Raw genomic sequence first — 27878 nt, forward strand, 5'->3', positions numbered from 1 at the left:
ACTTCATTTTAAATCTTTTTAAAATAAAAACAAAAAAAATGTTGCATATTAAACTAAGTAAACTTTAAAAACAAAATGTGCTTTAAAACAGAAGATATTGGGGTTTGGGCCTAAAATTCATGAAAAATTAAATGTTTGCATAATATAATGTTAATTTTATATTACCATAACATTATTAATGTATTTCTAAATAAAATAACCAAATAAGGGAACATGTTTGTACTAAGTACATCTTTTACAATTATTATATTCCATAGTACTTCACTGCTGTAACTTGGGAAAATTGGGCCTAAACAACACCCTAATGGATTAAAATTGCAGTGTCGGCTTAAATAAACATTATTTAACTAATATAATGATATTTAGTAGATATAAATAAGTAGTAACCTAGTTATTAGATGCATATTTCACACAAAAATGCAATTTAACAAAAAATGGGAAAACCAGGGAGGAGCATAATCTGTGAATATGATGTCACCAAGATACACTTTATATCTGTAATGCAACATAAAATAAAAATTTCTACCATGATTATTAATCTAGTAAATATCACAGCAACAATTTATATCAAGACAGAACGGAGTAAATTGAAAATTGACAGTTATCGCAATTTATTATTTAAAACATAAAATGAATGCTACTTAAATTCATGTCATATAAGAGTTGGTACACCAGAAAAATGTGCATTGTTTAATACAATGTAAGCCAAACTACACAAATCAAAACATAGACAATATTATCAACGCTATTAAAATTTCCAATATAAAGCGCGTTAGGATCAGCGTGCACTGAAGAAATCAAATGGCCAAAAGTGAACCAGATTAAGTTACACACCCAAGAATGGACACGCCCTATAAGGTACACGCCCTATAAGGTACACGCCCTATAAGGTACACGCCCTCGAAGGTACACGCCCTCGAAGGTACACGCCCTAGAAGGTACACGCCCTAGAAAGTACACTCCCTAGAAGGTACACACCCTAGAAGGTACACACCCTAGAATGGACACGCCCTATAAGGTACACGCCCTATAAGGTACATGCCCTCGAAGGTACACGCCCTAGAAGGTACACGCCCTCGAAGGTACACGCCCTAGAAGGTACACGCCCTAGAAGGTACACGCCCTAGAAGGTACACGCATTTAACACCGAATAAAGATTGCATTTGTAAACCCTTTTTTCATAATATCACAGATTAGAATCTGTGTGATAGAGTTTAAAATAGTTACACAACTCCCTCTAACCACGGAGGAACGCTCTAACAAGGTAAAAAATACAATACATTTGGGTAGGTATACCGCGTTATACAATCACATGAGTAAATATATAATAATTATGTATATATATTTGTATGCATGACATAGTAGACAAAAACAAAACACAAGGTGGTTACGGTAATTTCCATATACTGTAAAATAAAATCTAAATATCCTACAATAAAACAAAAATATTTGAGTTATAGCACCGGTAGTATTGTACGAAAACTGAATTAGACAAAATATAATGATTGACTTTTTGAGAGTTGTAATGTTCATTACTGATTTGTCCTGTTACTGAGATTATGAATTTACTACAGCATGTTTTATTGCAGATTAAAAAAATAAAACGTCCACGAGAAACTATTATACCAAGTACAGCACCACCATTGTTTATTAGAGGTTCTTATAATATAATATTGCCTTAAAATGTAACATTAAAATAATACATCTTGTACTCAATTTAATTTCTACAGAGAGGAATGCGTTAAACACAATCTAAACTCTTGGCGCCCTCATTATTTGATATTGTTTGGTAACATTTGAGAATATCACCAACGCAGCCCCCCACTCCACCCTCTACCCCACCCCCTACAACCAACAAGTACCCCATGAATGTAAGTTATGTGATGATGTATTGCAATTTTAGCATTTTCATGTGGACATGATAAAACAAAATAAATCATTTTCACCTTAGCACAGGTCAAAGCCCCATCCACTTCTCTTTGCATTGTCACATGATCAGTCTGAGCATAACACCACGTACTGTATTCTAACACAATGCTTATCGCATGCAGAACGTACAATTGCCATTCTCAATACATTTGATCTTCAAAACTGAACAGCTTAAACGTGATTTATGTTACGGACGTTTAGTATAGCATTCCTGTCTATGGACATGAATTTAAAATGGACCCTTAGGTATAAAAATAAAAAAAGACAGAGAAACGTATTTAGAAAAAGGGCAAGAAGCTCATTTTAACAGTACAGTATTTTCCTGAATTGGTTTTACAAATATTTATTTTAGGCATACTGTTAAGCGCGTCCGAAATGGTATAAATATAATAAATATTTATCCTGCAGATAGGAAATATGATGCATAAGCACACAAGAACAGTAATGAGTTTATCAACCGATTGACCGACCAATCAGTCAGGAGGACAAGCTGAACATTTTAAGTACTATTTTGGAAAAGTTATTCATTAATTATCACTGTGTATAGTTTATCATCACATCATAAGTAATTAGTAGAGATAACAATATTGTAGCACATTTGAAATATTTCCTTAAGATGTTGATTATAGTGTTACTGCCCTCAACTTTAAAGTGGTACTGCCCTCAACTTTAAAGTGGTACTGCCCTCAATGTTAAAGTCATACTGCCCTCAATGTTCACATGGCTTAAATTATATTGTAACAATCATTGACTTTCTTAATTATCTATACATATTTGGTACATCATTAGAAAAAATCAAACATTGTGCTTCAACTGACCTTTGATCTTGATGCACTGGTCACTCGAGTCTCTCAACATTATTAAAACATTAGGTAGGAAATACTTACTTCTATAATATAAACATTATTTACACATACTGTATTTAAAGACAAATCAGTCTCTGAAATAAGCACCATAGTAATCACCAAGCTCTCTGCTGCAGCTGTCTCTTGCAGCTCTCTGTTGCAGCTCTCTATTACAGCTGTCTGTTGAAACTTTCTGCTGCAGTTCTCGGTTACAGTTGTCTGTTGCAGCTCTTTACTGCAGCTGTCTGTTGCAGCTCTCGGATACAGCTTTCTGTTGTAACTTTCTGCTGCAGCTGTCTCTTGCAGTTCTCGGTTACAGTTGTCTGTTGCAGCTCTTTTCTGCAGCTGTCTGTTGCAGCTGTTTCTTGCAGCTCTCTGCTACAACTGTCTCTTGCAGGTATCTGTTGAAGCTGTCTCTTGTATCATTGGTAGAAAATGACAACAGAGTGTAATTGCTTTTGAATCTTACAATAGTTAGTAACTGTTTTTTTCAGAACAATGGCACACTGACATTCCATTATCATCACTTTGTCAAACTTATTTTGCAACAATTCCAAACTTCAAAACTTTCTTCCAACAATAACAAACAGCCAAGATAATTTTTCCAATATTTTGAAGCCCTCTTTAGGAACAAAGGCACAACATAATTATCTTTACCAATAACTATGACAATCTTCGGAACTTTCTTAAAACAAAATTGTACTAAACCTTGACACCCTCTTTTGCCAAAACAGAGCAACAGACAGAATAACATACAGACTGCTGCCCTGTTCCTTTACTACAAGTTTTTAATTATCTTTTCGCAATGATGGCACAACCCAATGACATTTGTTCCTTCAATGTGACTTTGGAAATCCCTTTTGCAATGATGGCAAAACACAATGACATTTGTTCCTTCACTGTAACGTTGGAACTCTCTTTCGCAATGATGGCACAAACTTTCACTAAAGAGCATTCATATTCAAGACATTTTTCAAGTTATTTTTTAAATATTATTTTTTATATTAGTAAGGTAAAAATAATGATAGCAGGATGGATGCATTACTAGCTTTTTGTTGTATCACATTGATCTACTGGTTTAAAATTCATATTGTATTGACCTGAAATAAAACAAATGAAACAAAATTGTGAACATTTAAATAAGATTGGTGCAACAATATGTAAATTAAAAAACTCCATAGGCCTACATTGAAGAAATTTTAATTAGATTTCATAAACATTTTAGATAATGATGACATAACAAAATTCACAAATGCAAAGAAAAAATAAATAGTGGAAGTATTATTATCATGGTCACTATATAGAAGTTGATACTTGTCTTATTAACAGGACCCAGAACAAAAGACTAAAGGTAAAAAAAAAACAAAATAACAATGAAAGCACTCAGAAACTGAGTGAAGTACTTGGCAAAACAAAATAACAATGAAAGCACTCAGAAACTGAGTGAAGTACTTGGCAAAACAAAATAACAATGAAAGCACTCAGAAACTGAGTGAAGTACTTGGCAAAACAAAATAACAATGAAAGCACTCAGAAACTGAGTGAAGTACTTGGCAAAACAAAATAACAATGAAAGCACTCAGAAACTGAGTGAAGTACTTGGCAAAACAAATACAACAGAAGATGCATGTTGAAAGAATAACAAAATATTTTTTTTATTTGTGAAGTTATTAAAAGAACCAATTTTCTTGAATTTCAATAGGCATATTCTGCCAAAGCAAGTACTATACTTGGCCAAGTAATAATATGGACAATGGTATGCCATAAAATACTGAAAACTAAATTGTATACCATTTATTTTGTTCCAAATAAGGGGATTGATAATAAATTAAGAAATATCTATATACTTACTTTGTTGTGTTAAAGATTGCATACCCTGTTCCCGACATTCAGATGCCCTATGACCTTGTAAGCCACAATTATAACAGGTCAGTTTCTTAGTACTGACCATTCCAGGATTACTTAAATGTCCATGATGGGCTGCAGCCAGTCCAGGCCTATGTCCAGCTATACCCATACCAACATACATAGTTCCATGCTGGTGCATAAGTCCATAGTGGCCGTTTCCGTATGCGGTCAACTCGCCGGGTAAACTATTTTGGAATGGTGGCGGAGGAACGTTACTGTACCGCGGACTGCTTGGTATTCCTTGGTTCAATATACTATTTGGTGGTATCATTCCACCTTGGTGGTAGTAGTTATTAAAATTCTGGTACGTGACAGCACCCTGCGGTACATAACTGTTATAGGGAACGTGAAGATTACTGTGTGGAGGGACGTTAGCGCATGGCATGGTAGAGTTACACGTTGTACATGCAAGTACAGAGTTTGCACCATAAGAAGGCTGATTGTTATTGTATGTAAGGCCTAATGTACTTTCATTGCTATACGTGCTATTATTTCCAAGTGCCAGAACAGGTGCAGTTGTCGTTGAGAACGTTACCGTCGTCGGAGCGATATAAGTCTCTGAGCTTGCCCGATTCTGATGCTGACTACTCGTTGGGTAGGCGTTTTGAGACGAAAGAGAAGAATACATTGTCCGCGCAACGCAGTACGGCGTATTTTCCATTGGCATATTTGAGCCGACCGCACCAGACACTATTTGCTGCTGTATGTCTCCGGTCCGCCCACAAGGCGACGCGAGCGAAATCGGCACATTTCCAAACGTAATATCCACCCTGTTTACATGCCCGGAATTAGTCACACACCCAACTGGTGGCCCACGATTTAGTCCTTCCGTATAACATGGGTATCTGGTATCTTCTATCACTACAGATGCAGGATTCAGTCTATACTCCATGTTATTACTATAAACAGGCATTTTATTATTAACAAGTTTTCCTTGACCACAATCCATTGGTTTTTTACATTCGGTTAATTTACTAAATGTCTGTCCACTGTTTGAGTCCGGACTAACCATGTTCATCTTGAGCACATGTTCATCGTTAACAGGGGCATTCAAGGTGTGTTGTATAGGGCTCAACTGTGGGCTAGCCCCTAATGATACATTAGTAGTGGTTAGGTCCGGTGTTTGCAAAGTTCCTATATTGTGTTCTGGTGCATGTCCAGTGGTTATATCACTGGTGGTTGAAACGATAGACACACTGCAAGCTAAACTGGTTTCTGGTACTGAATGCTCACTTCCTTCTGAGTCTAGTAAGTACAAACAGGCAATAAAAACAAGTGTACAGAATAATTATTATGGTAGAGCACTATTTGAAGGGAATTTAATTGCTCCTACCTGGGCGAGGTAAATATCATAAAGTGCATTAAAATCCAGCATTTGAGACACCCCTATTCAGGGGTTACCCCTACACTGGGACACTTAATGAGGAGAAGAAATATATTTGAACACACGAGCCAACTCCTATTAAGGGGACACTTTGTTAGGTCGTGAAAGTTTCCCTTTAATAGGGGTTCTACTCTAAACTGTTTAAAACATATTAATGTTAAATTTTGTCAGTAAAAACATTTTCAAAAGTTTACTTGCAGTTATTGCAGTTTTAATCAAATTCTGGAATTTGGAATTAGCAAATTGACCAAAATGTAAAAAGTACAAAACATTACCCCTTTCATTTTCATCAGAGCTAGAAGAGCTGGCATCTGAACTTGTAGGCTCACATGTTTGGTGCATCAGTAGTTGTGGGTACCCCATTGCCGGATGTACAGGGCTGTAGTATATCCTGTTTGGCCCCCCTCCTCCTTGATAGTATGGTGGCATGGATTGCGAAAGTCCATTCAATTCAGAAAAGCCATTTTTTCTGGAAGAAAACAGTATACATAATAACTATGCTATTCAGTATTCAACCTTGTTTGTTGTATCTTTATACTGGGTAACCTCTTCAGTTAAACACTGGTCTCCCAGAGGGCCCAGTTATAATCAGTGGCAGTGATGTACAAGTACACCAGGGTAACTCCCTACTTGTCTCGAAAGATTCTTTAAAGTGCACATGAGCTAGATGTGTACACTGGACCTATGGTTTATAGTCCTTATCCGAGCAAGTGAGCGACCTCCTGCCGATATTATCGCTATGTAATTACGGTTCCACTGTCTCAACCGCTCGGCTACTCACTCTCTTTGTTAAAAATGAATGAAGGGCAACCTATGTTTTAACATTACCCCTATTCAGGAGAAATCTCTATTAAGTGCATAGGTATTGTATCCGCTTTTACTGTAGCATAGTATATCTATAACTACTTTTCTTTTTCTGTATGTAAACAAATTTATTCATCCATAAAATATAATACACATCATAAATAGTCAGTGACCTAGTTCTGTCCATAGGTTGAAAAATCTCAGTAATTCATTTAACAAATATTAAGTTCAGGGATGACATGTTGAAAACATATTTTCAAATGGAAAAAAAATTAATTTCTTAAAATATGCATTTAATAATTTTTAATCTGGAACCAATAAACAACTTACCTTAGTTGTTCTAATTGAGTCTTGATACGACCTTTGGCCCCAGTCACTATATCCCATGAGTCAATCTGTTGTTCACTTAACTTCAATACCTACAAAATGAGAAGATAGTCTTGATTTCAAAGATAAAATGGTGAAAGAAAATATGAGATGATATGATAAAGATTATGATGATAATTATATTGATTATTAAGATGATGATTATTAAGATGATGATGATTATGAAGATGATTAGGATGATGATTATGATGATGATTATGAAGATGATTATGAAGATGATGATGATTATGAAGATGATTAGGATGATGATTATGATTATGATTATGATGAATATGATGATGATGATGATTATGATGATTATGAATATGATAATTATGATGATAATGAAGCCGATTATGATTATGAAAATGATGATTATTTAAAGATGATGATGATGATAAAACTATAAAAATCTTAATGTCGATATTGATACCTATTGTTGTCTAACCGTTAAAATGATAATGATAAAAACATTCAATATCTACTGCCCTCTATAGGTTGTACTCACTTGCTCTACCGTCATTCCCTGGAAGAGGGTGTTGTACTTGTGCAGCCTTTGCTTCTTAAGCCATTCCTGGATGACAGGCGCCACCATATCGCTGGCTACTGTCGTAGGGTATGGCATTACCTGTAACTGTGGGTTATACATCACATGTGACGAGATAGCCTGATTGTATGCTGGCCTTCAAAACAATAACAAGAGAGGAAATTAATTGATTCCCTGTATAATATATAAGTTCCAGTGGGCTTATCAAAATTGGGTCACGTTTTGGGGTTATGGCTATCTTATATGGATCAAAATGTAATTGTTTAGGACTATATATATATATATAGGTATAACGAGCCAGCCAGTGATTTGAATGTACTTTGTGGCAGTGACAAGTAATATTATGCTTATAAACAAAGTCTCATTTGAGGCTTAGGGAGTGGAAATGAAAGAGTTACAACCCTGGCACTGGGTCAGGATTGAACTCTGGCACTAGGTCAGGATTAAACCTTGGACCTTGGGATTGGATGGCAAGCATGATAACCACCAAGCTACAGCTCCACTACATTAGCTTGTTGCGAAAAAATGTGATTTTTGTTGTAGAACACAAGAGATAAAGATATATAAAATTATAGATTCAATTTCCTTGAATTATTCAGAATGTTGTGTTCATTCCTTACCAGGCATTAGTAGGTCTTGGAGGTAGCATCTTGGTATTACCTCTTGGAGAAGTGGCACCTCCTTCTAACAACAAACAGAAAAAAATATTAACTTGTATTGACTCCAGTAAGACTAGTGCCTCATCTCATTTTGGAGTAAAAAAAAGAAATTTATAAAGTAGAAAATCATGGTACAATGTAATGGCTTATAATAGGCCTATATCTCATGTTTCAATGCATAACAGTACCTAATAAGTTATAAGATTGCTATACCTGGAATTATAGATAGCTTATATTATAATTTACATCATTTATTACCTCAATCTAGGAGGTTATGTTTCATCTGTATATTTATCTTTATTGTTTTTATTGGGGGGGGGGGGGGGGGGGGTGTTGGAAAAGAAAGAAATTAAACTGAAATTTGGAAAGTTTATTATCCAATCTGTCATTATTATTTCATAAAATTTACTTATTGACATTTCATGTTTAAACAAAAATTGCATTTATACATGATATTACCTATTTTGGTTTGCTATGATAACTTTTCAACAATAACTTAGGTAGTTACTGTGTATAATGTTATCAAAAAGAAATATAACCTGGGATAAAATGAGACTCCCCAAGTTGTTACCAATTACTAAACTATTTCTTTTTACGTCAGAGGTGGCTATGACTTGAGGCTAAATTTATGAAGAATGAAATAGGATAGTAATGAGATTTATTTTACATATCATCGCAAGAGATAAAAGACGTTTAGGATAACGACACAGCCTTATATTACATCATCCTTTAGTCTTGCATTACGTGGCATATAAAATATCTGCATAATCGTTTAATCACCCGAAAAATATATCCCAATAACGGAATTTGAATTATTTATATGAATGTGAGAAGTGAATATAAATATGTTGGCATACATGCAGTATTCAAAACTGACTCAACAAAATCAATTGACCTATTAATAATTTTTCATCTTTATATGCTTTCTGTTTCGTTGAACTACAATATGAATAATGGTTTTGGTATTCAAACAATATTTACCTGCTCTGTTATGTTGTCTTTGGTTGTCAAGGGTAACCTGTGGATAAATTGATTGGACGTGTTGTAGGTTAGCGGGTACATTGGTGGTGTGTACCATAGGTGACGTCACGGTGATCGAGTACACCATCTTGGTACTGGACTTTGGTAACTGACATGCTTCAGTGGGTATTTGACGAGCTTCAGTAGGTATGTGACATGCTTCAGCGGGCATGTGACATGCTTCAGTAGGTATGTGACACGCTTCAGAGGGTACGTGATATCCTTCTGCGAGGTTTACAGTTCCCTCTGCTTCCTTGTGGCATGCCATTTGACTGGCGTCTGTGGCGTAGAACACTTCAGGTTGTTCGTTGGACTGTAAACTTTCCGCCTGTTCATTGACCCCTTGTCCAACGTCACATGGTTGTTCGCAGTATACCACCTGATAATCATCACCTAAAATGTTCAAAATATGCGAGTTAAATCAGTACTTTACTGATAGTATGATCTTTGTAAAAATTGGTGGATGTAAGAAGTTGTTTGGGATTGTTACACCCACACCCATGCATTGGTCATACTATTATACTACAGTCACCTCTCAATAACGTGGTGGCCTAATAAATTATGTCTGGTTCGCCAGAAATTCTGAATTCTTTTCGGTCCTAAAAAAAGCCAGGTCTTTGGAGAGTTTTCAGTTTTCAAAGAGTTCATTAATGGAAGAGTTGACTGTGTACATACTTTGTAAAGTTTGTATACAATATTATAATTAGCATTATTTAATACAATATTATAATTAGCATTAATTAATACAATATTATAATTAGCAATAATTAATACAATATTATAATTAGTATTAATTAAAACAATATTATAATTAGCATTAATTAATACAATATTATAATTAGCATTAATACAATATTATAATCAGCATTAATTAATAAAATATTATAATTAGCATTAATACAATATTATAATTAGCATTAATTAATACAATATTATAATTAGCATTAATTAATACAATATTATAATTAGCATTAATTAATACAATATTATAATTAGCATTAATTAATACAATATTATAATTAGCATTAATTAATACAATATTATAATTAGCATTAATTAATACAATATTATAATTAGCATTAATTATTACAATATTATAATTAGCATTAATTAATACAATATTATAATTAGCATATATAAACCAAATATAAGCAGTCTGCGTTGTATTCAATCCAATGCTTGTCATAATTAGGTAGAAGAAATATATAAATGTATTTAACAGACCTCATGAGATGTAATTGATATTTTCATAGAGATGGATAAAACTACCGACGTACCAATAAATAAATATTATTCATAGAAATTTTTATTTCTATTTCAGAAGTAGAGTTCCAAAAATAGAACTACCACAATACACTAGACAGGATCGTAAAATGGATTACGAACGCCGCATATATTATTATGTATAGCAGCTATTATCTTTTCCCTTGTGAAAATGGGCCAACGTATGTTTATATGTCATCATTATTTCACAGTGAAAGGCATTAAAAATGTAACACATTTTATATCTTTGAATTTCCATTTTTAATGGCAAAACGAGGAACTTACAGTTGGTCGATAGCGGATCCAATACAACGTTTTGTTCGGCGTTTACATTTGGAATTACCGGTGTTGTTGTTGGTAGACTGGACGGGCAGAAAAACGCCACCACGTGATGGCACTGGAGGATGTGTGGCGGTAGATTGCTTAGTTGTCTGGAAAAAAAAACGATAAATAATTAAAAAGAAAAAATGTTTGTGATGAGTATCACAGATCATCTTCTAATTAAACAAAAAACTGTAGTATATAGTGCTCTACACAAGTTATTTTTAGCAAAACATGTGTCGGCAAAATAGCGGTATAGATAGGCAATTAATATGCAACCGTTTCCATTGTATTGTACTTCGAAAATCTGTGGCAAAGATATTGACACAATTGATTCTAGTAATATTACTATGTCTTGAGTAAATTATGTTCAGACCTTCATTTCGTCCCTCTAAAGGATCCCGTATTCCCCCCTCCCCCTCCCTCCTTGGTGCATGATTCTGTGAGAAAAGGGCTTAAGCTCTGTCTATACAATTAAACTTTATGTAACAAAAAAATGTGATGTGCCCATATATGGACATGATGATGTCATAACACTACCATATTTGGGTATAATCACTACCATATTTGGGCACATCACTTTTTTTGTCAAACTAGTTTGATAGTGTAGACATAGCTATAGAAAGAGATAGGAATTGGCTTATCTAATAAAAGTACTGTAGGGTAAAATTAAAATTAAGAAGATATTGCATTTAATAGAAAGAATTATGTTACACTTTAAATAGGAACTGATACTGATATACTTGACTAAAAGCTCATCATGTGATATTGCCTTTAATTTTGCCAATGATAAAAACCAGTGTTTACATACCTAACGTATTCCTCAATGTCTGGTAGTGTTTTCTCTGCTAGTTCTCCTTTATGTGCGGTACTTGAAATTCGTTTTCCTGCAAATAAATTATTAAAATAATTAATATTAATAATAATACTAATATAACAGAATTGCAGAATAAGTAACAGATTATGACTTTGATAATCTTAGACTAGAAACCCAGAAAAACACCATAATTCTGCAATAATAAAAACACTGATGATGTTGAAACTCCAGAGTTTTTCTAGGGGATGTGAAGAAAGGAGCGATATAATATAATTTTGTTTTGGATAAACAAAACATTAAAGAAAACAAAACAAAATACATTAAAATGTGTTTTATTATTGTATCAAAATAATATGTAATTAATATTAACTACTATAATAATTTTCTTTTTTAATTACATTTTTAAAAGAAATTAAATGACAAACAATATTTCCTTGAATGATGTAATGGTCTAAATATAACTTGTTGGTTTCGATAAAACCACAAACTTGTTCACAGTGCACAGTTAAATATACCAAATATGGGATTTGACCTTTAATTGACCTTATTAATATTATCATTTCTTTCTATACCCATATCCCAATAATTACAAGGTCACCTTGTTTTGAGCAGAAATTAAGGTCACCTAGAGGTCAATACAAACTGGGGTAAATATTAATTCGGTTAATTATCAATTATTTGCGAAATAAACAATTATTCATATTTTGAAATCACGAACAATTATTATTTTAATGATTATTTAATTTTTTACTTGGTTTGACAGAAAAACATAAATTTTAAAGATACATGACCTTCCGCGACATGCACATCTGGATGTAATAATAGATTTAAAAAACATGATAAGTCTGTTATTCCAAAAATCCATATACAAGGTAAAGGTTGCACTTAAATTTACCATCTACTAATGAACAACCATAACATTTTCCAATTAAACTTATCGAACATGAAAACATTTTTGCGTTTGTGATTTTATGAGTATAGTATTCCAATGCAATACAATTTCCGAGGAGGGCGCAACGATTGCGAAAACGAGAAAAGAGATAATATTTGTGATACAATCTAATCTTTTAGTAAGCTACGACCAACCTATGTCCGGTCAATCAATGTGTCATCGGCCGTCACCTGGACCTAAAAAGAATCAAACCTGTGTCGAGGTGAGGAGTGAGGACACGCGGACAATTAACATGACGAAGTTTGGTTGTCGCAAATGAAACGCTTCCTAATATTAAAAATAAAAAACGCCAGTCCGAAATGGTCCCTTAATAGACGCAACTATGTTGGAAGTCTAACCGTTATGATCGTATCGAATGTTACAAACAAATTTGACATAATTGAAAACATTCCAACTGTGTTTCACATTACAATTTAATAAAACAGTCACTGTCTACATACTTTTAATAATGTCTGTAAGGATGTAATATATTGAACAGATACATCTGAACATTAAGGCCAAAATTGGGTGTAACATGTTATTTATTGACACCCATATGCCTGCTGAGAACATGACCAAGATTTAATGTTCACATACATACCTGTAGCTACAAGGTTCAATTTCTATGAAAAACCCCGCAACCAAAACAGGCTTTGTACATAGTGTAAATTCTAGTAACAAATATTGTCTCAATAATATTATTACATTACATGTTTAATCAATGTTCATTTAACTGGATATTATATACACGTTTTGTTTTTTCACTATCAAACTTTATGTGACAACAAAATGTGATGTGCCCATATGATGATGTCATATACTGTACCATATCATATCACTACCATATTTGCCCACATCATACTTTTGATAGTGTGGACAGAGCTTAAGATTGAAAGCAAATATGCGCTCCTTCAGAAACCCTGAAAATCAATTTTGATAAAATACAGAACCAAAGAAGAATTGAAACTACTACTGTACGACAAACTGACATGACCCTAATCTCCGAAATGAGATACTAATACGAAAAAGAATTTGTCTACTACGCCCTCTAGTGTGAGCATCCCAACATAACACCATCATCAAGTTTTTTTTCTGATGGGTGGTGAGTTTTTTTTCTTAATACAGGTAGACTGAACTCCTAAACTACCAAATTGGTTTGTGTAGTCTATCTCGTGTCCACAACATAATTCCGAACCAGAGGAGAATCGAACCAATCACAACTAACAACAGAAGTATGAAAACCAGGTCTACCATAAATTATGACTTAATTATAACAAGCTTCACAGCGATGATAAATGTAATATCTACTGAGTCATAAACAATAAATAACCATGTGAAAGAAGTTAACAATAAATAACCAAGTAACAAATGTATTGTTAACACACGTGAAAGAAGTAATAGTCCGATAATTTACTAAGTTAAACATCATGTATCTTACAGTATTACTGTAGTACTACTGAACTCATACACAGTAATAGAATCCCAATTATGGGTGGGGTGGGGAGAATACAACATCAGGAGTCCCAACAAAGTGACTCCATAATATGATTTAAAGGGGTTGGCTATAGTGTTGTCCGAATTTATCACCTCCAATTAAGGCCATTTTTCGAAAAAATCCCTGTACTATAAGTACTTAAGGACCAAATTCAGCATTTTGGTTAATGTCATTTAAACCAATGTTAAAGATACTCCTTTTCCATTCTTCTGGTATCGCAGTGGTAAACCATAATAAAAAGTAATATACTATATTTACATTCTTAAAAATTAATAATAATTCACTCACCTTCAAGGTATGGCATCATCGATTTATGTTCGCCTGCTTGCTCAGGAAAAAGATTCAGTAACTGAGGAAAATAATTTTAATTTAATTTAAGTTAATCATTTGCTAATTTGTTGACAAAATCCTTAAAAGTACAGTGATTTTGAAATTATTTGTAAATGTATGCATCTTTAATTAAAGATGTATTGTCCCACAAAAACATGAAAAATGAAGATTAATAAAATCAGATTTTGAATGAGCCATTTTGTAGTTATTAAAGTTTATCAGAAAGAAAATAACATTTTCACTTTTAAAAAGACAAAATTTCAACCAATTTGACAATGACTTTAAATTACAGTTTTTTCAGGTAAATAATTTTTTTTTTATCCAATTTTTGTGTCAAAGTGAATAACTATTATGTTAAAAATAAAAAAAAATGTAAAAAAAATTTTTTCAGTGTGAAAATCTTTAAGCCAGATTAGAGACATAATAAAACAGGTTAGATTAATATTTTTCTTTTAAATGATTAAAAACAAAACTTGCCTTGCATTGGAATTCAAATAACTGGACATGCGTTTTGCTTACACTGGTCACTGAGTTGTCTGACCACGTAATCTAAAAAAAAAAAACACAAACGAATAATAACAAACTGTATGGCACCTGGATAAAATGAATTTGAAAAAAAAAGTAACTGAACACCCCTACCGATAAAATGGAATAGTCAAGAAAAAACCCAAATGGGAAGAACAACTCAATATCATTATCAGTGCATCATTTTATTTTATATAATGTATGGAATATATTAGCTAGCTGTAACTAAAGTGATATTTTTTTTTTAATTCCCTTTGCGAAAAATAATAAGTATCGGAAAAGGAAAAGAATCATTAAATCATGAAAATAATGTTGAAATCAATAAAAATAATAATAAATAACCATGGGATTCAGCAAATTATTACATGGATACAATGATTATATTTCTACAGTAATTTTAAAACAGCTAAAAACACTTATGATTTAGAAGTACAGGTCTGTAGTCTATAATAAATTTATATTATTTTTGTAATTGTAATAAACAAATTAAAAAAATTAAATATTAATTTATGTTTATACAGTAGTAATGTTACATTATTTGAAATCTGATTTTCAATGACCGTAGTTAGGTGACCAGGTGCATGGTGGGATTACCTCAACAATACAGACATTACAATTATAATAATTTCATTAACAAACTGGATCCTCTTTAGCAATAAGATGGTATAGACTAAAACGTTTAAAATATTAAATTAAAGATGAAAATAATGTTTAGAGAACAGCAAAAGTATTCTACTGCAGTAAACTACATTTGTTTTCTCTTTTAATTAAGATATTTTAGCAATTATTTTTAGGTAAACATATCATATTCATACTGTTTCATTTACAGTGACTCATAATACGTCTACATAGTAGTATATTACCATCGAGTAGCTCCATGGTATTACCAAATTACTGTCAACTTATACACAGTACACCATTTGTAATAACAAATATTACTGTAGTAGAATAATTATGTGTGTTATTTATAAAAGTGTGGCAGATAATTGTAAATTTAATTTTAAAATTTAGTATTTAAGTGTAATAGTAAGATCATTTCCAATCAAAGATCAGGAATCATAAGAAAATATTAAATAATTAATGGGACGACCTCAACAAAATGAAACATGATGACGGGACCATCTCAACAATAAGGTAATAAAATGAGATCATACACACAACATGGATTACGTATTTACACTTTGTTATTTGAAACAATGTTGTCATCGCTGTAATAAATTAGGACAATATGCTCATTATAACATTGATGTTGTATCTATGTTGAGATTTGATATTAATAACATCAACACATTGTTGCCATTAGTGTAAATGAGAACAAAACTCTCAAATCATTCATGTTGCGTTGGCCTAGTTTCTTAAATAACATTATTAATATGTTGTTTTCATATTTTAAATACAAAACCAACAGTGGTGTATAGATAACCAACAAAAGCATGTGATACGGAAAAAAAATGAATTTGGAATCTTAGGGAAGCCCACACGAGTCCATTATTACAGAGGGGTAATTTTATTTTTCCTGTATCATACTGTAGCTCTTCCTAACGAGAGCATTGGCTATTGTCAGTTTATCCATGTAACCTAGGCACAAAATAAACTTTATAACCAGTTTTGTTGAATAATAATGAAACAAAATTAGTAATGCTTACCTGAAAAATGTATTCATAACGATTTTCAGATGAACGATTAAAACCGTTTACTTTGATATTCTGAACAAAAACTGTGGATGAATATTAAATATGAATATTAATAATGGATCGATACAGGTCCACATACAAGTAAATTGAATTCACGATCAGGATAGAAAGACAAACATTAATATCTATTTTAAATACCAAATTAACTTCAAATACTCAATACTAATGAAGTATTTGAAGAATTTCTTCAACTAAAGGCCAACTCAGACTGCGTCGTACGACGAGGCCCAACAAAACGTCTTGACTCGTCGGTGCTGTCCGATGAGGCATTTTTATAGCGTCGGCCGTAGTTTCTAGGTCATTGGGAGTTTTCTGCCAATGAGACAAATCTTCGGGCCTTGTCGTAAGACGCTGTCTTTAAATACTAAAACATAGCAGTAACTAAATTCAACATTTAATATACAGTAGTTCATTTATTGGATATGATGACATTATGAAACAATATACAGTCAACTCTTCCAATACCGGACACCTTTGGGCTGGCTAATATGTCTGGTTTTCTCGAAAGTCTGGTATTCAGAATGTGTTTTTAATGGTAAAAATGAATTTGGGACCTTTTGGACAGGTCAATAAAAGTCTGGTTTTGGAAGAGTTTCCGGTTTTTAGAGAGTCCGGTATTGGCTGTACAAACTATAGAACATACTCTAATAAATAAATATGGCATATCACTACCATATTTGGGCATATCACTACCATATTTGGGCATATCACTACCATATTTGGGCATATCACTACCACATTTGGGCATATCACTACCACATTTGGGCATATCACTACCATATTTGGGCATATCACTACCATATTTGGGCATATCACTACCATATTTGGGCATATCACTACCATATTTGGGCATATCACTACCATATTTGGGCATATCACATTTTTGTCAAACTAGATCTATGTAGACAGAGCTTATAGTTTATTTCATAGCTTAGAATCCATATTAAAAGCAAAAATCTGTGCAGACTCCATTAAAAAAAAAGATTTTATGAATCTAAAGGAACACACAAGCCTACAAATGATGTATTTTTCTGGGCAACGAACCCACAATTGAAAGGAACACAATGTAACAAGATATTCAACACAAACATAGTGTGGCCATCATATTGATTTTACACAGCTGAGGTTATCAATTATAATCTAAAAATAGAATATAAAATATTATTGCAAGGCATCTTTTAGTCTGTATATTTTGAATTTTTATGATCGAGTAAAATCCTTATCGATTTTTGCTTTATAATGGAATATAAACGTTAATGTTTTGCGGACTTGTTTAAATTGCAGATTTAATTTAATTATGATATGATAGAGTAGACGATAACGATGCTGAGTAAACAAATTGACAACGAACAAAATCAATGAGAAAACTAGCAAGTGACATACAATTTTACATGATACAGGAATGATAATTAAAATGTTGAAATAATAACATTGAAATTATAAAGCAAAAAATATCATGTTTTTATGCCAATTACAAGGAATGACATAATTAATAAATTTGACATTACAGTATGTGGAAAATTATAATTTTTTTAAAAGCAAAGACAAGTTGTAGTAGATTTAGATAGTTCTTAGTAGTAGTAGTAGATGTTTTGTAATTTTAATATGGACTTATGTTTCCGAAAGAGAAAAATATATTAACCAAAATGTCAACAGAAGAAAAAAAATTGCTAGATGTAATAAAAAATTCTTAAATCAGTTTATATTTAAAATAAAAATATTGTATATACTTTATTAGTACAATATTAAAATTATTTTTATATTATGCTCAATAAGAGTAATGCAGTATGCATATAAACAGTCCTAGTTTTGATTATATAAATGACCTTAAAGTGACCTTAAATCCAGATTTCCGATCATTTCCCATTCTGGACCAAATGCCTGGACGGCTCCTATCATTGTCCAGTTGTTTAACTAATTTACTTAGCGAAGATCAGTTGGCGGATCCAAGAGGGAGCTGTTTTTTAAGAAAACCATTCAATGCAATAAAATTCTTCCTGTAAGCTTGCTATAATCAAATTTTTAATTGTGGTTTTAAAATGTTTATTTTTTTTTAAACAGATGTGGCTCGAAAATCAGGGAAGGTAGGTGGCGCTTAAGTTTTTTTTTGTTTTTGCCCTAATAATATGGTTTATAACGATAATGCTTGGTTCTCATTAGAGACCCAATAAAAAAAAAAATGTCGCTTGTCATTGGTCAACACGCTTGCCTTACGTTTACATCCTTGCGTTACGTCCTAGTGGGAATCAAGCTTAACTAAAGTAGCCACCAACACCTCGACTGAGTAACCTACTGTATACAGTAGCTACTTGTAATGTACAGTATCTACTATACAGTAGTGTATAAATTCCACCGATGGTTTGAGCAACTGTTTTTACTTTTATTATCTGATGTTTGCTTCGACTAATTGACCTTTCATCAGCACAAAGCTGACAAGACGACATGTTTATATATTTTATGTTCCTGACGTGATAAATATAGCAAATGTTAACAACATTATGTGATTTTGACTTTAGGTTTATTAACATTTGTACATATTTACTGGCTGTACTGGATTGAAAAGAAAATAGAAGAATTGTAACTAAACTGATTGTATACAGTATATCAGTAAGTCTCTACATAAAATATTAATAGGAATAAAATTGAAGATAATAATGATGAAGATATATTAAGGAGATGATTACATTGATGACGACGATGACACATAAGAATGATATGAAGACAAAAGTTAGATGATGATGATGATGATGACACATTATAAGAATGATATGAAGATGATGATGATGATGATGATGACGATGATGACGATAATGATGATGTTGATGAAGATATATTAAGGAGATGATAACATTGATGACGACGATGACACATAAGAATGATATGAAGACAAAAGTTAGATGATGATGATGATGACACATTATAAGAATGATATGAAGATGATGATGATGATGATGACGATGATGATCATAATGATGATGTTGATGAAGATATATTAAGGAGATGATAACATTGATGACAACGATGACACATAATGAATGATATGAAGACAAAAGTTAGATGATGACACATTATAAGAATGATATGAAGATGATGATAATGACGATGATGATGATGATGATGATAATGATTATGTTGATGAAGATGATGATGCCACATTATATGAATGATATGATGACGATGACATTGACGAAGATGATGAAGATGACACATTTATGATAAGAATGATATGAAGACAAAAGTTGAGAAACTTGATTACTAAACTAGGATAATGATAATAATTATAATAAATGATAATAATAAAATGATAATGATGATGATTGATAATAAATGATGATTATGATGAGAATTAAGGATATTTATTGATGGATATGAAAAACATAAAAACATAACATTTATTGTCAAAATACATACTGAAAAGATATACTGTAAATATCATTTTCATCTTTTACATTGCCAGACAGATCAGTGTTAAACTAAAGACCAAACGCATAACACTTAATAAAATTACATTATGTATATATTCATATGTGCATGTCACGCGACTGTATGGTGGTAGTACAGTATACAATCCATTAGCCACTGTCAGCAAGATATCCCATGGGACTAACACTGGATGGGTACTGTATTTTATTTAATGGCTATGTAATGACGACTGTTTATGCTCTGTTAGTCAGATTAGAATTATGATTTAGTTATCATCACTTTACGAACATTATTATTGTTGTCTCCGAGCTGGATTTTTCAGCAAGATTTACCGGAATAAATTGACACCAAATAACCGGTATACAAAAAAGGAAAGAAATTATAATTAAATAGTAAAATGAACACTACCATTAGTAGTGGTAGGTTAGGCTATGTTGAAAACATTGACCAAGTGCAATCAGAGGCTATTTTTTGTCAATAGGTTGGATACAATATGTTCTTTTTGTATTAGGTTAGACTGTACATCACATAGGATTTGTTACTTCGCTACAATGTTAATTGATTTCTTTGAATTGAATTCACTTTGACTTAATCAAACATGCACTGTTCAAATTATCATTTTGTGTTGTATTAACTTTAAATTGGTTGGTTATTTACACGAAAAAACAAGCCTTTTGTACCATATGTCCATATAAGCATAAAATTCTGCATGAATTACAGTATACAAATGTCATATTCTCTGTATGTAGCTATTTAGAATTTAAAATTTTAAAATTGGTTCCAACCTCTGTTGTACATATCATTGTTTGAATTTAAATATTCTTTTTATTTCTCGATAGGCTGATGATGTCTAGGCAAAATGTGTTTATTTTGCTTTGTTTTGACATTTACAATTTAAATCTGGGTCAAAATGCAATAATAACACTAAACAATTACAGTGTATTGAAACTGATGTTGATATTATACTGTATTCAATGGTTAGAAATCAATATTTATCAGATTGCACTTTGAAATTAAACTCTGATTTTGAATAACAAAATAACAGGCCTGTACAACAACATTGCACACAATGGAAACATCAGAGTAGAGGGTGTTAAATTCATTGTTTATACAGTACTCACTCTAGTGGTCAAATGGTCATTTCCGAGGCATTAATTTGGGAACAATCAGGATCACTTTTGTGTGTAAAGTGCTATACAAATTGTATTACTGTAGGTGCTATAATTATTATTATTTTATTTATCATATTTTTAAAATTATTTTACTTCCACTATAAATACAGTACCAATTGTATTTTTTTATGGCAATGGTAAATTAAAAACTATGAACAAACAAAACAAATTGTATTTTCTTCCAATACTAGACTCCTTGAGATCATCCAGATATTTCTTCAATAACCAGAATTTTGGTCAAAAAAGATACCAAAATCATTCCATATTGAGATTTCTTATTAAAAAAACTTTTGGGGTAGCCCAAGATGTCCCGATTCTGGAAAGTTGAAATGAATGCCTTACAAGTATACAATACTGCCTGTAGTACAGTGTACAGTAGGTGATAAAAATATCAAATACAACGGTAGGCCTACTGTACTGTAAAGCACAATGGTTGGTCTATGCAAATATTTGATACTTCACCCATAAACAAGTATTTACATTGATTATGACCTGTCAACCTGGCTCAACATGGTGGGATAACTATCAATATCTATTGCTACTTTAACTGTACCTTATGGGACTTTGTGTGTACAATAAACATATCACTGCATTTCACACGGCAATGTAAATAGTATTATGCCAGTGGAGGACATAACAGGTCATTAAACAGTAAACGTACAGTACAATAAAATAATGTACAGTAGGCTTATATTAATAAATGAAATCTATGTAAACTCTAACAGAGAATTTAATTAATTTATCCTTCATTAGTTTTAAGCTCTGTCTACACTATCAAACTAGTTTAACAAAAAAAGTTTGATATACCCAAATATGGTAGTGATATACCCAAATATGGTAGTGATATGACATCATGTCCATATATGGGTACATCACATTTTTTTGTCATATAAAGTTTGATACTGTAGTGTAGACAGAGCTTTAGAATTTTTCACCATTTTTTATTTATTTATTTATTTATTATGGATACTACTACTAGTATTACGGCCTACGGCATATTTCTGTGTACATGTAAATTATTTTATCAATTAACTATATAACTGAACCATTTGTAAATCAATGCTTGAGCACTTCAAGTGTCATTATAAAGACAGAATATAAATAATACTACTACAGTACCAGAACGAACGTTTTTGTTGAACGCTTTAATTCGACAGTCACTTCAGGTTTGTACCTTATGGGACTATGTTCTCGTTTGGACGCAGCGCAAGGGCATGGCGTATGTGCACCGCAATTGGACTGGTCAACTCATTAGAGTTGCACGGACGTCCTTGAGTTTGTCCAAGTGGAAACCAATAAAAGAATACTGAATAGTAGGAATATCATAGTATTAAGGCAATCGCAGCCAGAGTAGCTACTAATTTTCTTCTCTGTGTACACACTAACAAAAAAAGTGTGATGTGCCAAAATATGGTAGTGATATGCTCAAATATGGTAGTGATATGACATCGTCATCTCCATATATAGGCACTTCACATTTTTTGTCACATAAGTTTTTAGTAACACAACCTGACCTAAGGCTCTGTGTACACTAATAAAAATAGTGTGATGTGCCCAAATATGGTAGTGATATATATCCAAATATAATAGTGATATGACATCATCATGTCCATATAAAGGCACATCACACTTTTTGTCACATAAAGTTTGATAGTGTAGACAGAGCTTAATACAAGGTGGCATATTCAAACAGAAGTGGAACATTCCACTAATTGCAATTCCTATTTCCTTCCTTTTTCCTGTCTCTAACAATCATATTAATCCAGCCATCCATCTATATTACAACCAATCATGTCTGTGTTTTGTCTGCATCTCACGCCTGGGAACTTTGTCAACTTTGTACTATTATGTTTACTATAAATTTTGAAATCAAATATTATTCCCCAAGGACGGTAAAGCTATGTAACATAACATCCATTTGATCTGTATCTTTTAGGTTGAATTAAAGTACTACAGTATAGTATAGTATATTAAAATAAAATATTAATCAATCTTTGTGAGAAGAACTACATGAATATATACCAGAGACACAAGACTCGGGGTCTCTCTCAAAAACAGACTTCCCAACAAAACCTACAAATAATACGTTACATAATGTAATATTGAGAATTTGTAGTGGGGGTTACTGTAGGTTTCTAATCTCTGTCAAGGTCTCTGTTTTTGTAACACCCAAATACTTACTGCAAGAAGCGAGTCTGAATAGAATTAAATACAAAGTCATAGCAGTGACAGACAGTTTTATTTATAAAATACATTTTCATTCAAGATGACTAACTATATAATGAATTTTGACAAAGGTACCTGTACAGTACTTACTCCGTTCACCATTATTAAATAACAATATTAAATTGTTGACATGATGACTATACTAACAGTAAAAAAATGTGTTTATATTCAATTAGCTATGCCTCATACTATCATATTGTTAACATGACTATAAACAGTAAACACATTTTTATTAAATGCTTTATAGCCACATACAATTCCCTTTGTACAATAAAATTGAATATTGATATAAAGAATCAAACCTACTGTATTTTAAGTTAACAGTATATTTACGTATTGTATTATATCTAGCATTTAAAAAACATGCATGTTATCTGAATGACCTGAGACAGGTACTGTTTGTTCAGTGTGAATGCATGCTATCTGAATGACCTGAAACAGGTACTATATAAGTGTTCAGTGTGAATGCATGTTATCTGAATGACCTGAAACAGGTACTATATAAGTGTTCAGTGTGAATGCATGCTATCTGAATGACCTGAAACAGGTACTATATAAGTGTTCAGTGTGAATGCATGCTATCTGAATGACCTGAAACAGGTACTATTTAAGTGTTCAGTGTGAATACATGTTATCTGAATGACCTGAGACAGGTACTATATAAGTGTTCAGTGTGAATACATGTTATCTGAATGACCTAAGACAGGTACTAAGTGTTCAGTGTGAATACATGTTATCTGAATGACCTGAGACAGGTACTCTATAAGTGTTCAGTGTGAATACATGTTATCTGAATGACCTGAGACAGGTACTATATAAGTGTTCAGTGTGAATACATGTTATCTGAATGACCCGAGACAGTTACTGTTTGTTCAGTGTGAATGCATATTATCTGAATGCATGCTATATGTAAATGGCCTGAAACAGGTATTGTGTTTAGTGTGACTGTATATAATACAGTATCCGACAGACAAGGGACAGATATGTTTTCAGTGTGAATGCATGCTACAGTACTTAAATGAGCTAAGAGGTACTGTACAATAGGTGTTGACAGTGTGAACGTATACTGTACTAATTTAATGATTCCAGACAGTTATGTTTACCGAGTGTGAATGTTACCTTAATGACGTGAGACAGGTATGTATTCACAATGTTAATACAGGCTATTTGAATGATCTACAGTGTGAATGCATACTTTTGCAAATAAACACAATATCATACCTTTGTTTGAATGGACATGATCTATACTGGCTTGTCCCGACAGATCTTCGTTACAATCTATTTCTTCAACTGCTTCACCTACTGTTATGTCATCGCACTGAAAAAAAATAAATTAAACAAATTTATTGGAAAATCCTATGCTTACAGTATCAACTACTAAATCAAAATGGACAGCCATTTTTTAATTTATTAAGGAATGAAGACTTTATTTGGAGACATCTTCTTAAAAAATTACTATACTGTACCCTTATTTTGCAATGAATATGTAGGAATGTGGGAAAAAAAATTTAAATTGTAAATATTTTTAATATTACATACTGATGGTGGTACTGTAGCCATCCTCAAACAAACAAATATGACCTATGACATTTTTATTGATCTTTTACAAATGATTGATTGATCTTCACCATTTATAAATAAGAGCTAAAATGATTGGTCACAAATGATGTTGGCTATCCAATCACATACATCCTTTCATAATATTATGGTAATGCATCATTAGTTAGAATTGGGAATTCCCAAGATTATTGCGTTTTACTGTTTAAACATTTTGATGAACCTGCCATTTGCATATGTGCTATTTAAATTATCTACTTTATGAAGCACAAGAGGAGATTATTATGATTAGAAATAAAAACATTTGAAAAAACATAACCAAAATAACATTGTTTAACATTATGTTATCTAAATTACTTTTATATTTTAGGTACTGAACATACAGTAGACAGTTAATTAGCATTAATGCCTGGGAACATTTTCAATAAAAAAAAATATTCATCAAACTTAATTTTGAGTAAAGCTCTGTCTACACTATCAAACTTTATGGGACAAAAAAATATGATGTGCCCATATATGAACATGATGATGTCATAGCACTACCATACAGTATATGGGCATATCACTACAATATTTGGGCACATGACACTTTTGATAGTGTAGACAGAGCTTTAGAAACATAGTTTTGTATTGCGTTTTTGGCTATACTATTTGATAATGCCAAGAAATAACTTGCTATTGTGTATCATTATATGCTACAACCGCTGGCGAAAAAGTTTGCTGGTTACCATATAACAACAACACTGTCATTAATGTCATACATATTAAATCATACATTATATTTGCTCACAATTTTCCGATTAAAATAATTAAAAATTGAGACGGCAATCGGATGTCCATGATATACTCTATGGCCTTGTTAATGTTAATTATATTTTCTTATTATTAATGGTGTCATAATCCATACAGCGATCACCTAATTATCATTAATTCCAATTTTAGCATAGTTTCATGTTGTTTAAAATTGATTAGTTATGATTTTCAGTTTTACTAAATACTTATTTTGATAATTTTCATAATCATAAAATCAATATCGCCGTCATAATCCATTAATATTCCATTCAATAAAATGTCCATTTTTTTTAATGGACAGGTATAGTATATTACTGATAATTTTACAGTACTAATCATTTTACTAATTATTATTTAAATACTAATTACCTTACCAATCCATAGGGTAATCACTATACTGTAACTCAGTTTGTTTTAGCTTGGTATGGCTAGAGCTAACTAATTATATTGTGCGTTTCTTAGAGCGCATAACATTTAGAGATAAGTTTTGTACTGAATGACATAAGATGCTGCAAGATACAACAAGGGACGACCTTGAAATTTTGTCCAAAACCAAAATATGAAAGACTACCAGAGAGGCAGATCCAGGATTTCTTGAAACGACAAAAACAACAAAACAAATTATTCTGTCAAGTTAAAAAGGAAGACGCATGCCCTTTTTGGATCTGTCCCTGAATACAGATACAGTTTGATTTTATTTAAGCTTGGTTCCGACTAGATACGCAAAGTAAGGACGTAGATGCAATACAAGTGAGTTGACCGATGATAAGCGACTGCTCGAATAATTCATCATTTGTGATTGGTCAAATCACTTGCGTTGCAAAATGTTTAAACATCCTTGTGTTGCGCATCTATCTAGGATAAAAAGAGTTGGTTCATTAAATATCTTTACACCTTACATTAATAAATATTTGAGTAACGATTCTTGGTTTGTATGTCATATAAACAGCATAAAAAAGATAAATAACGCTTCCACTATTGAAATAAAAATTTTCATTCATTTTATTTTTAATTATATTATTAATTTATTTATGTCATTGCATTGACTGAGAAAAGAAATATATATCTTTAGTCAGTAGTATTAATTTAAGACTGACCTGGTTGCATGGTGAATTAACTTCTACTGCCTTCAGTAGGACAGATAGCTGAGTCCTCAATTCTTGTTTTTGGCTGAATTCAAAGGCTGGATGATTTACAGCCATAACTGCCAACAACATAACTCGCTCGATAGACACCGATGTTTGATAGGAATATAAAATCGAGTCTGTATGCTGTTTTAATATATCAAATATCACCTCAGCTCCCTCCTTAAATGTGGAGTCCATTAATGCTAAACTAGTAAGCATTTTATCAAGAGTTCTAATGTCATTTACGTCCGTAAGTTTAGACAAATACTGAACGTTGCTTGCATTTATCTGGAATTCCCTCAGCCGATCGTAGTCCCTGCGGCAGAGGTCTTCTACGTACGTCCCTAGAAAACGCAACTCAATGGGGTTACAACAATCCATCAAAGCACACACAAAGTCAAGTCTTTTGAAGATATTAAGTTCCTTAAACCACGACAACACATCCCTTTTGCACACCATGGTGCTATAATTTCTTAAAAACCTTTGATTTAGTGTTACTTATCTGTTTATCAGTCGATCGTAATTTTCACCAGTGGGTCGCCATTGCTGTAAAAACTTATCATCCGGGACACTTCATAAGTCGGCCGTTGGGGGCGATTTAAGTTTGTACGTGTTTTTTTTCGAAATTCTTATTTTCATTTTTAGTAGCGCTTTATAATGTTTCAGAGATACATGGACATTTTATAGAAATACACAAAAAAATAGATTATACAGATACAAACATAAAAATTGTTCTTGAGTCA

At 32.3% G+C, this 27878-nt stretch overlaps 1 protein-coding gene across 2 annotated transcripts; it reads right to left on the reverse strand.

Moving 5' to 3' along the window:
- Positions 1-1891: 1891 nt before the first annotated feature.
- Positions 1892-27688, reverse strand: LOC144850104 (uncharacterized). 2 transcript variants are annotated; one of them, XM_078707302.1, is made up of 14 exons: positions 27106-27688; positions 24881-24977; positions 16791-16861; positions 15097-15168; positions 14578-14638; positions 11858-11933; positions 11011-11156; positions 9424-9855; positions 8404-8464; positions 7745-7919; positions 7201-7289; positions 6342-6535; positions 4626-5927; positions 1892-3874 (listed from the first exon to the last, which is right to left on the reverse strand). In XM_078707302.1, exons 1-14 carry the CDS (start codon positions 27592-27594, stop codon positions 3819-3821), a joined length of 3321 nt encoding a protein of 1106 aa, XP_078563428.1. In that variant the 5' UTR covers positions 27595-27688; the 3' UTR covers positions 1892-3818. The 2 variants fall into 2 exon arrangements, with proteins under 2 accessions (XP_078563428.1, XP_078563427.1); XM_078707301.1 differs by having other exon boundaries at positions 8404-8467.
- Positions 27689-27878: the final 190 nt, after the last annotated feature.

Source organism: Antedon bifida, chromosome 8 (assembly GCF_963402885.1).
Source record: "Antedon bifida chromosome 8, ecAntBifi1.1, whole genome shotgun sequence".
NCBI lineage: Eukaryota > Metazoa > Echinodermata > Crinoidea > Comatulida > Antedonidae > Antedon > Antedon bifida.

Coding starts and splice junctions, on each gene's coding strand:
- LOC144850104 (XM_078707301.1), bottom strand. CDS start 27,594: ATGGTGTGCAAAAGGGATGTGTTGTCGTGGTTTAAGGAACTTAATATC. Junction 11,934..14,577: donor GATGATGCCATACCTTGAAG/GTGAGTGAATTA, acceptor ATTTATTTGCAG/GAAAACGAATTTCAAGTACC. Junction 9,856..11,010: donor GGATCCGCTATCGACCAACT/GTAAGTTCCTCG, acceptor TGAACATTTTAG/GTGATGATTATCAGGTGGTA.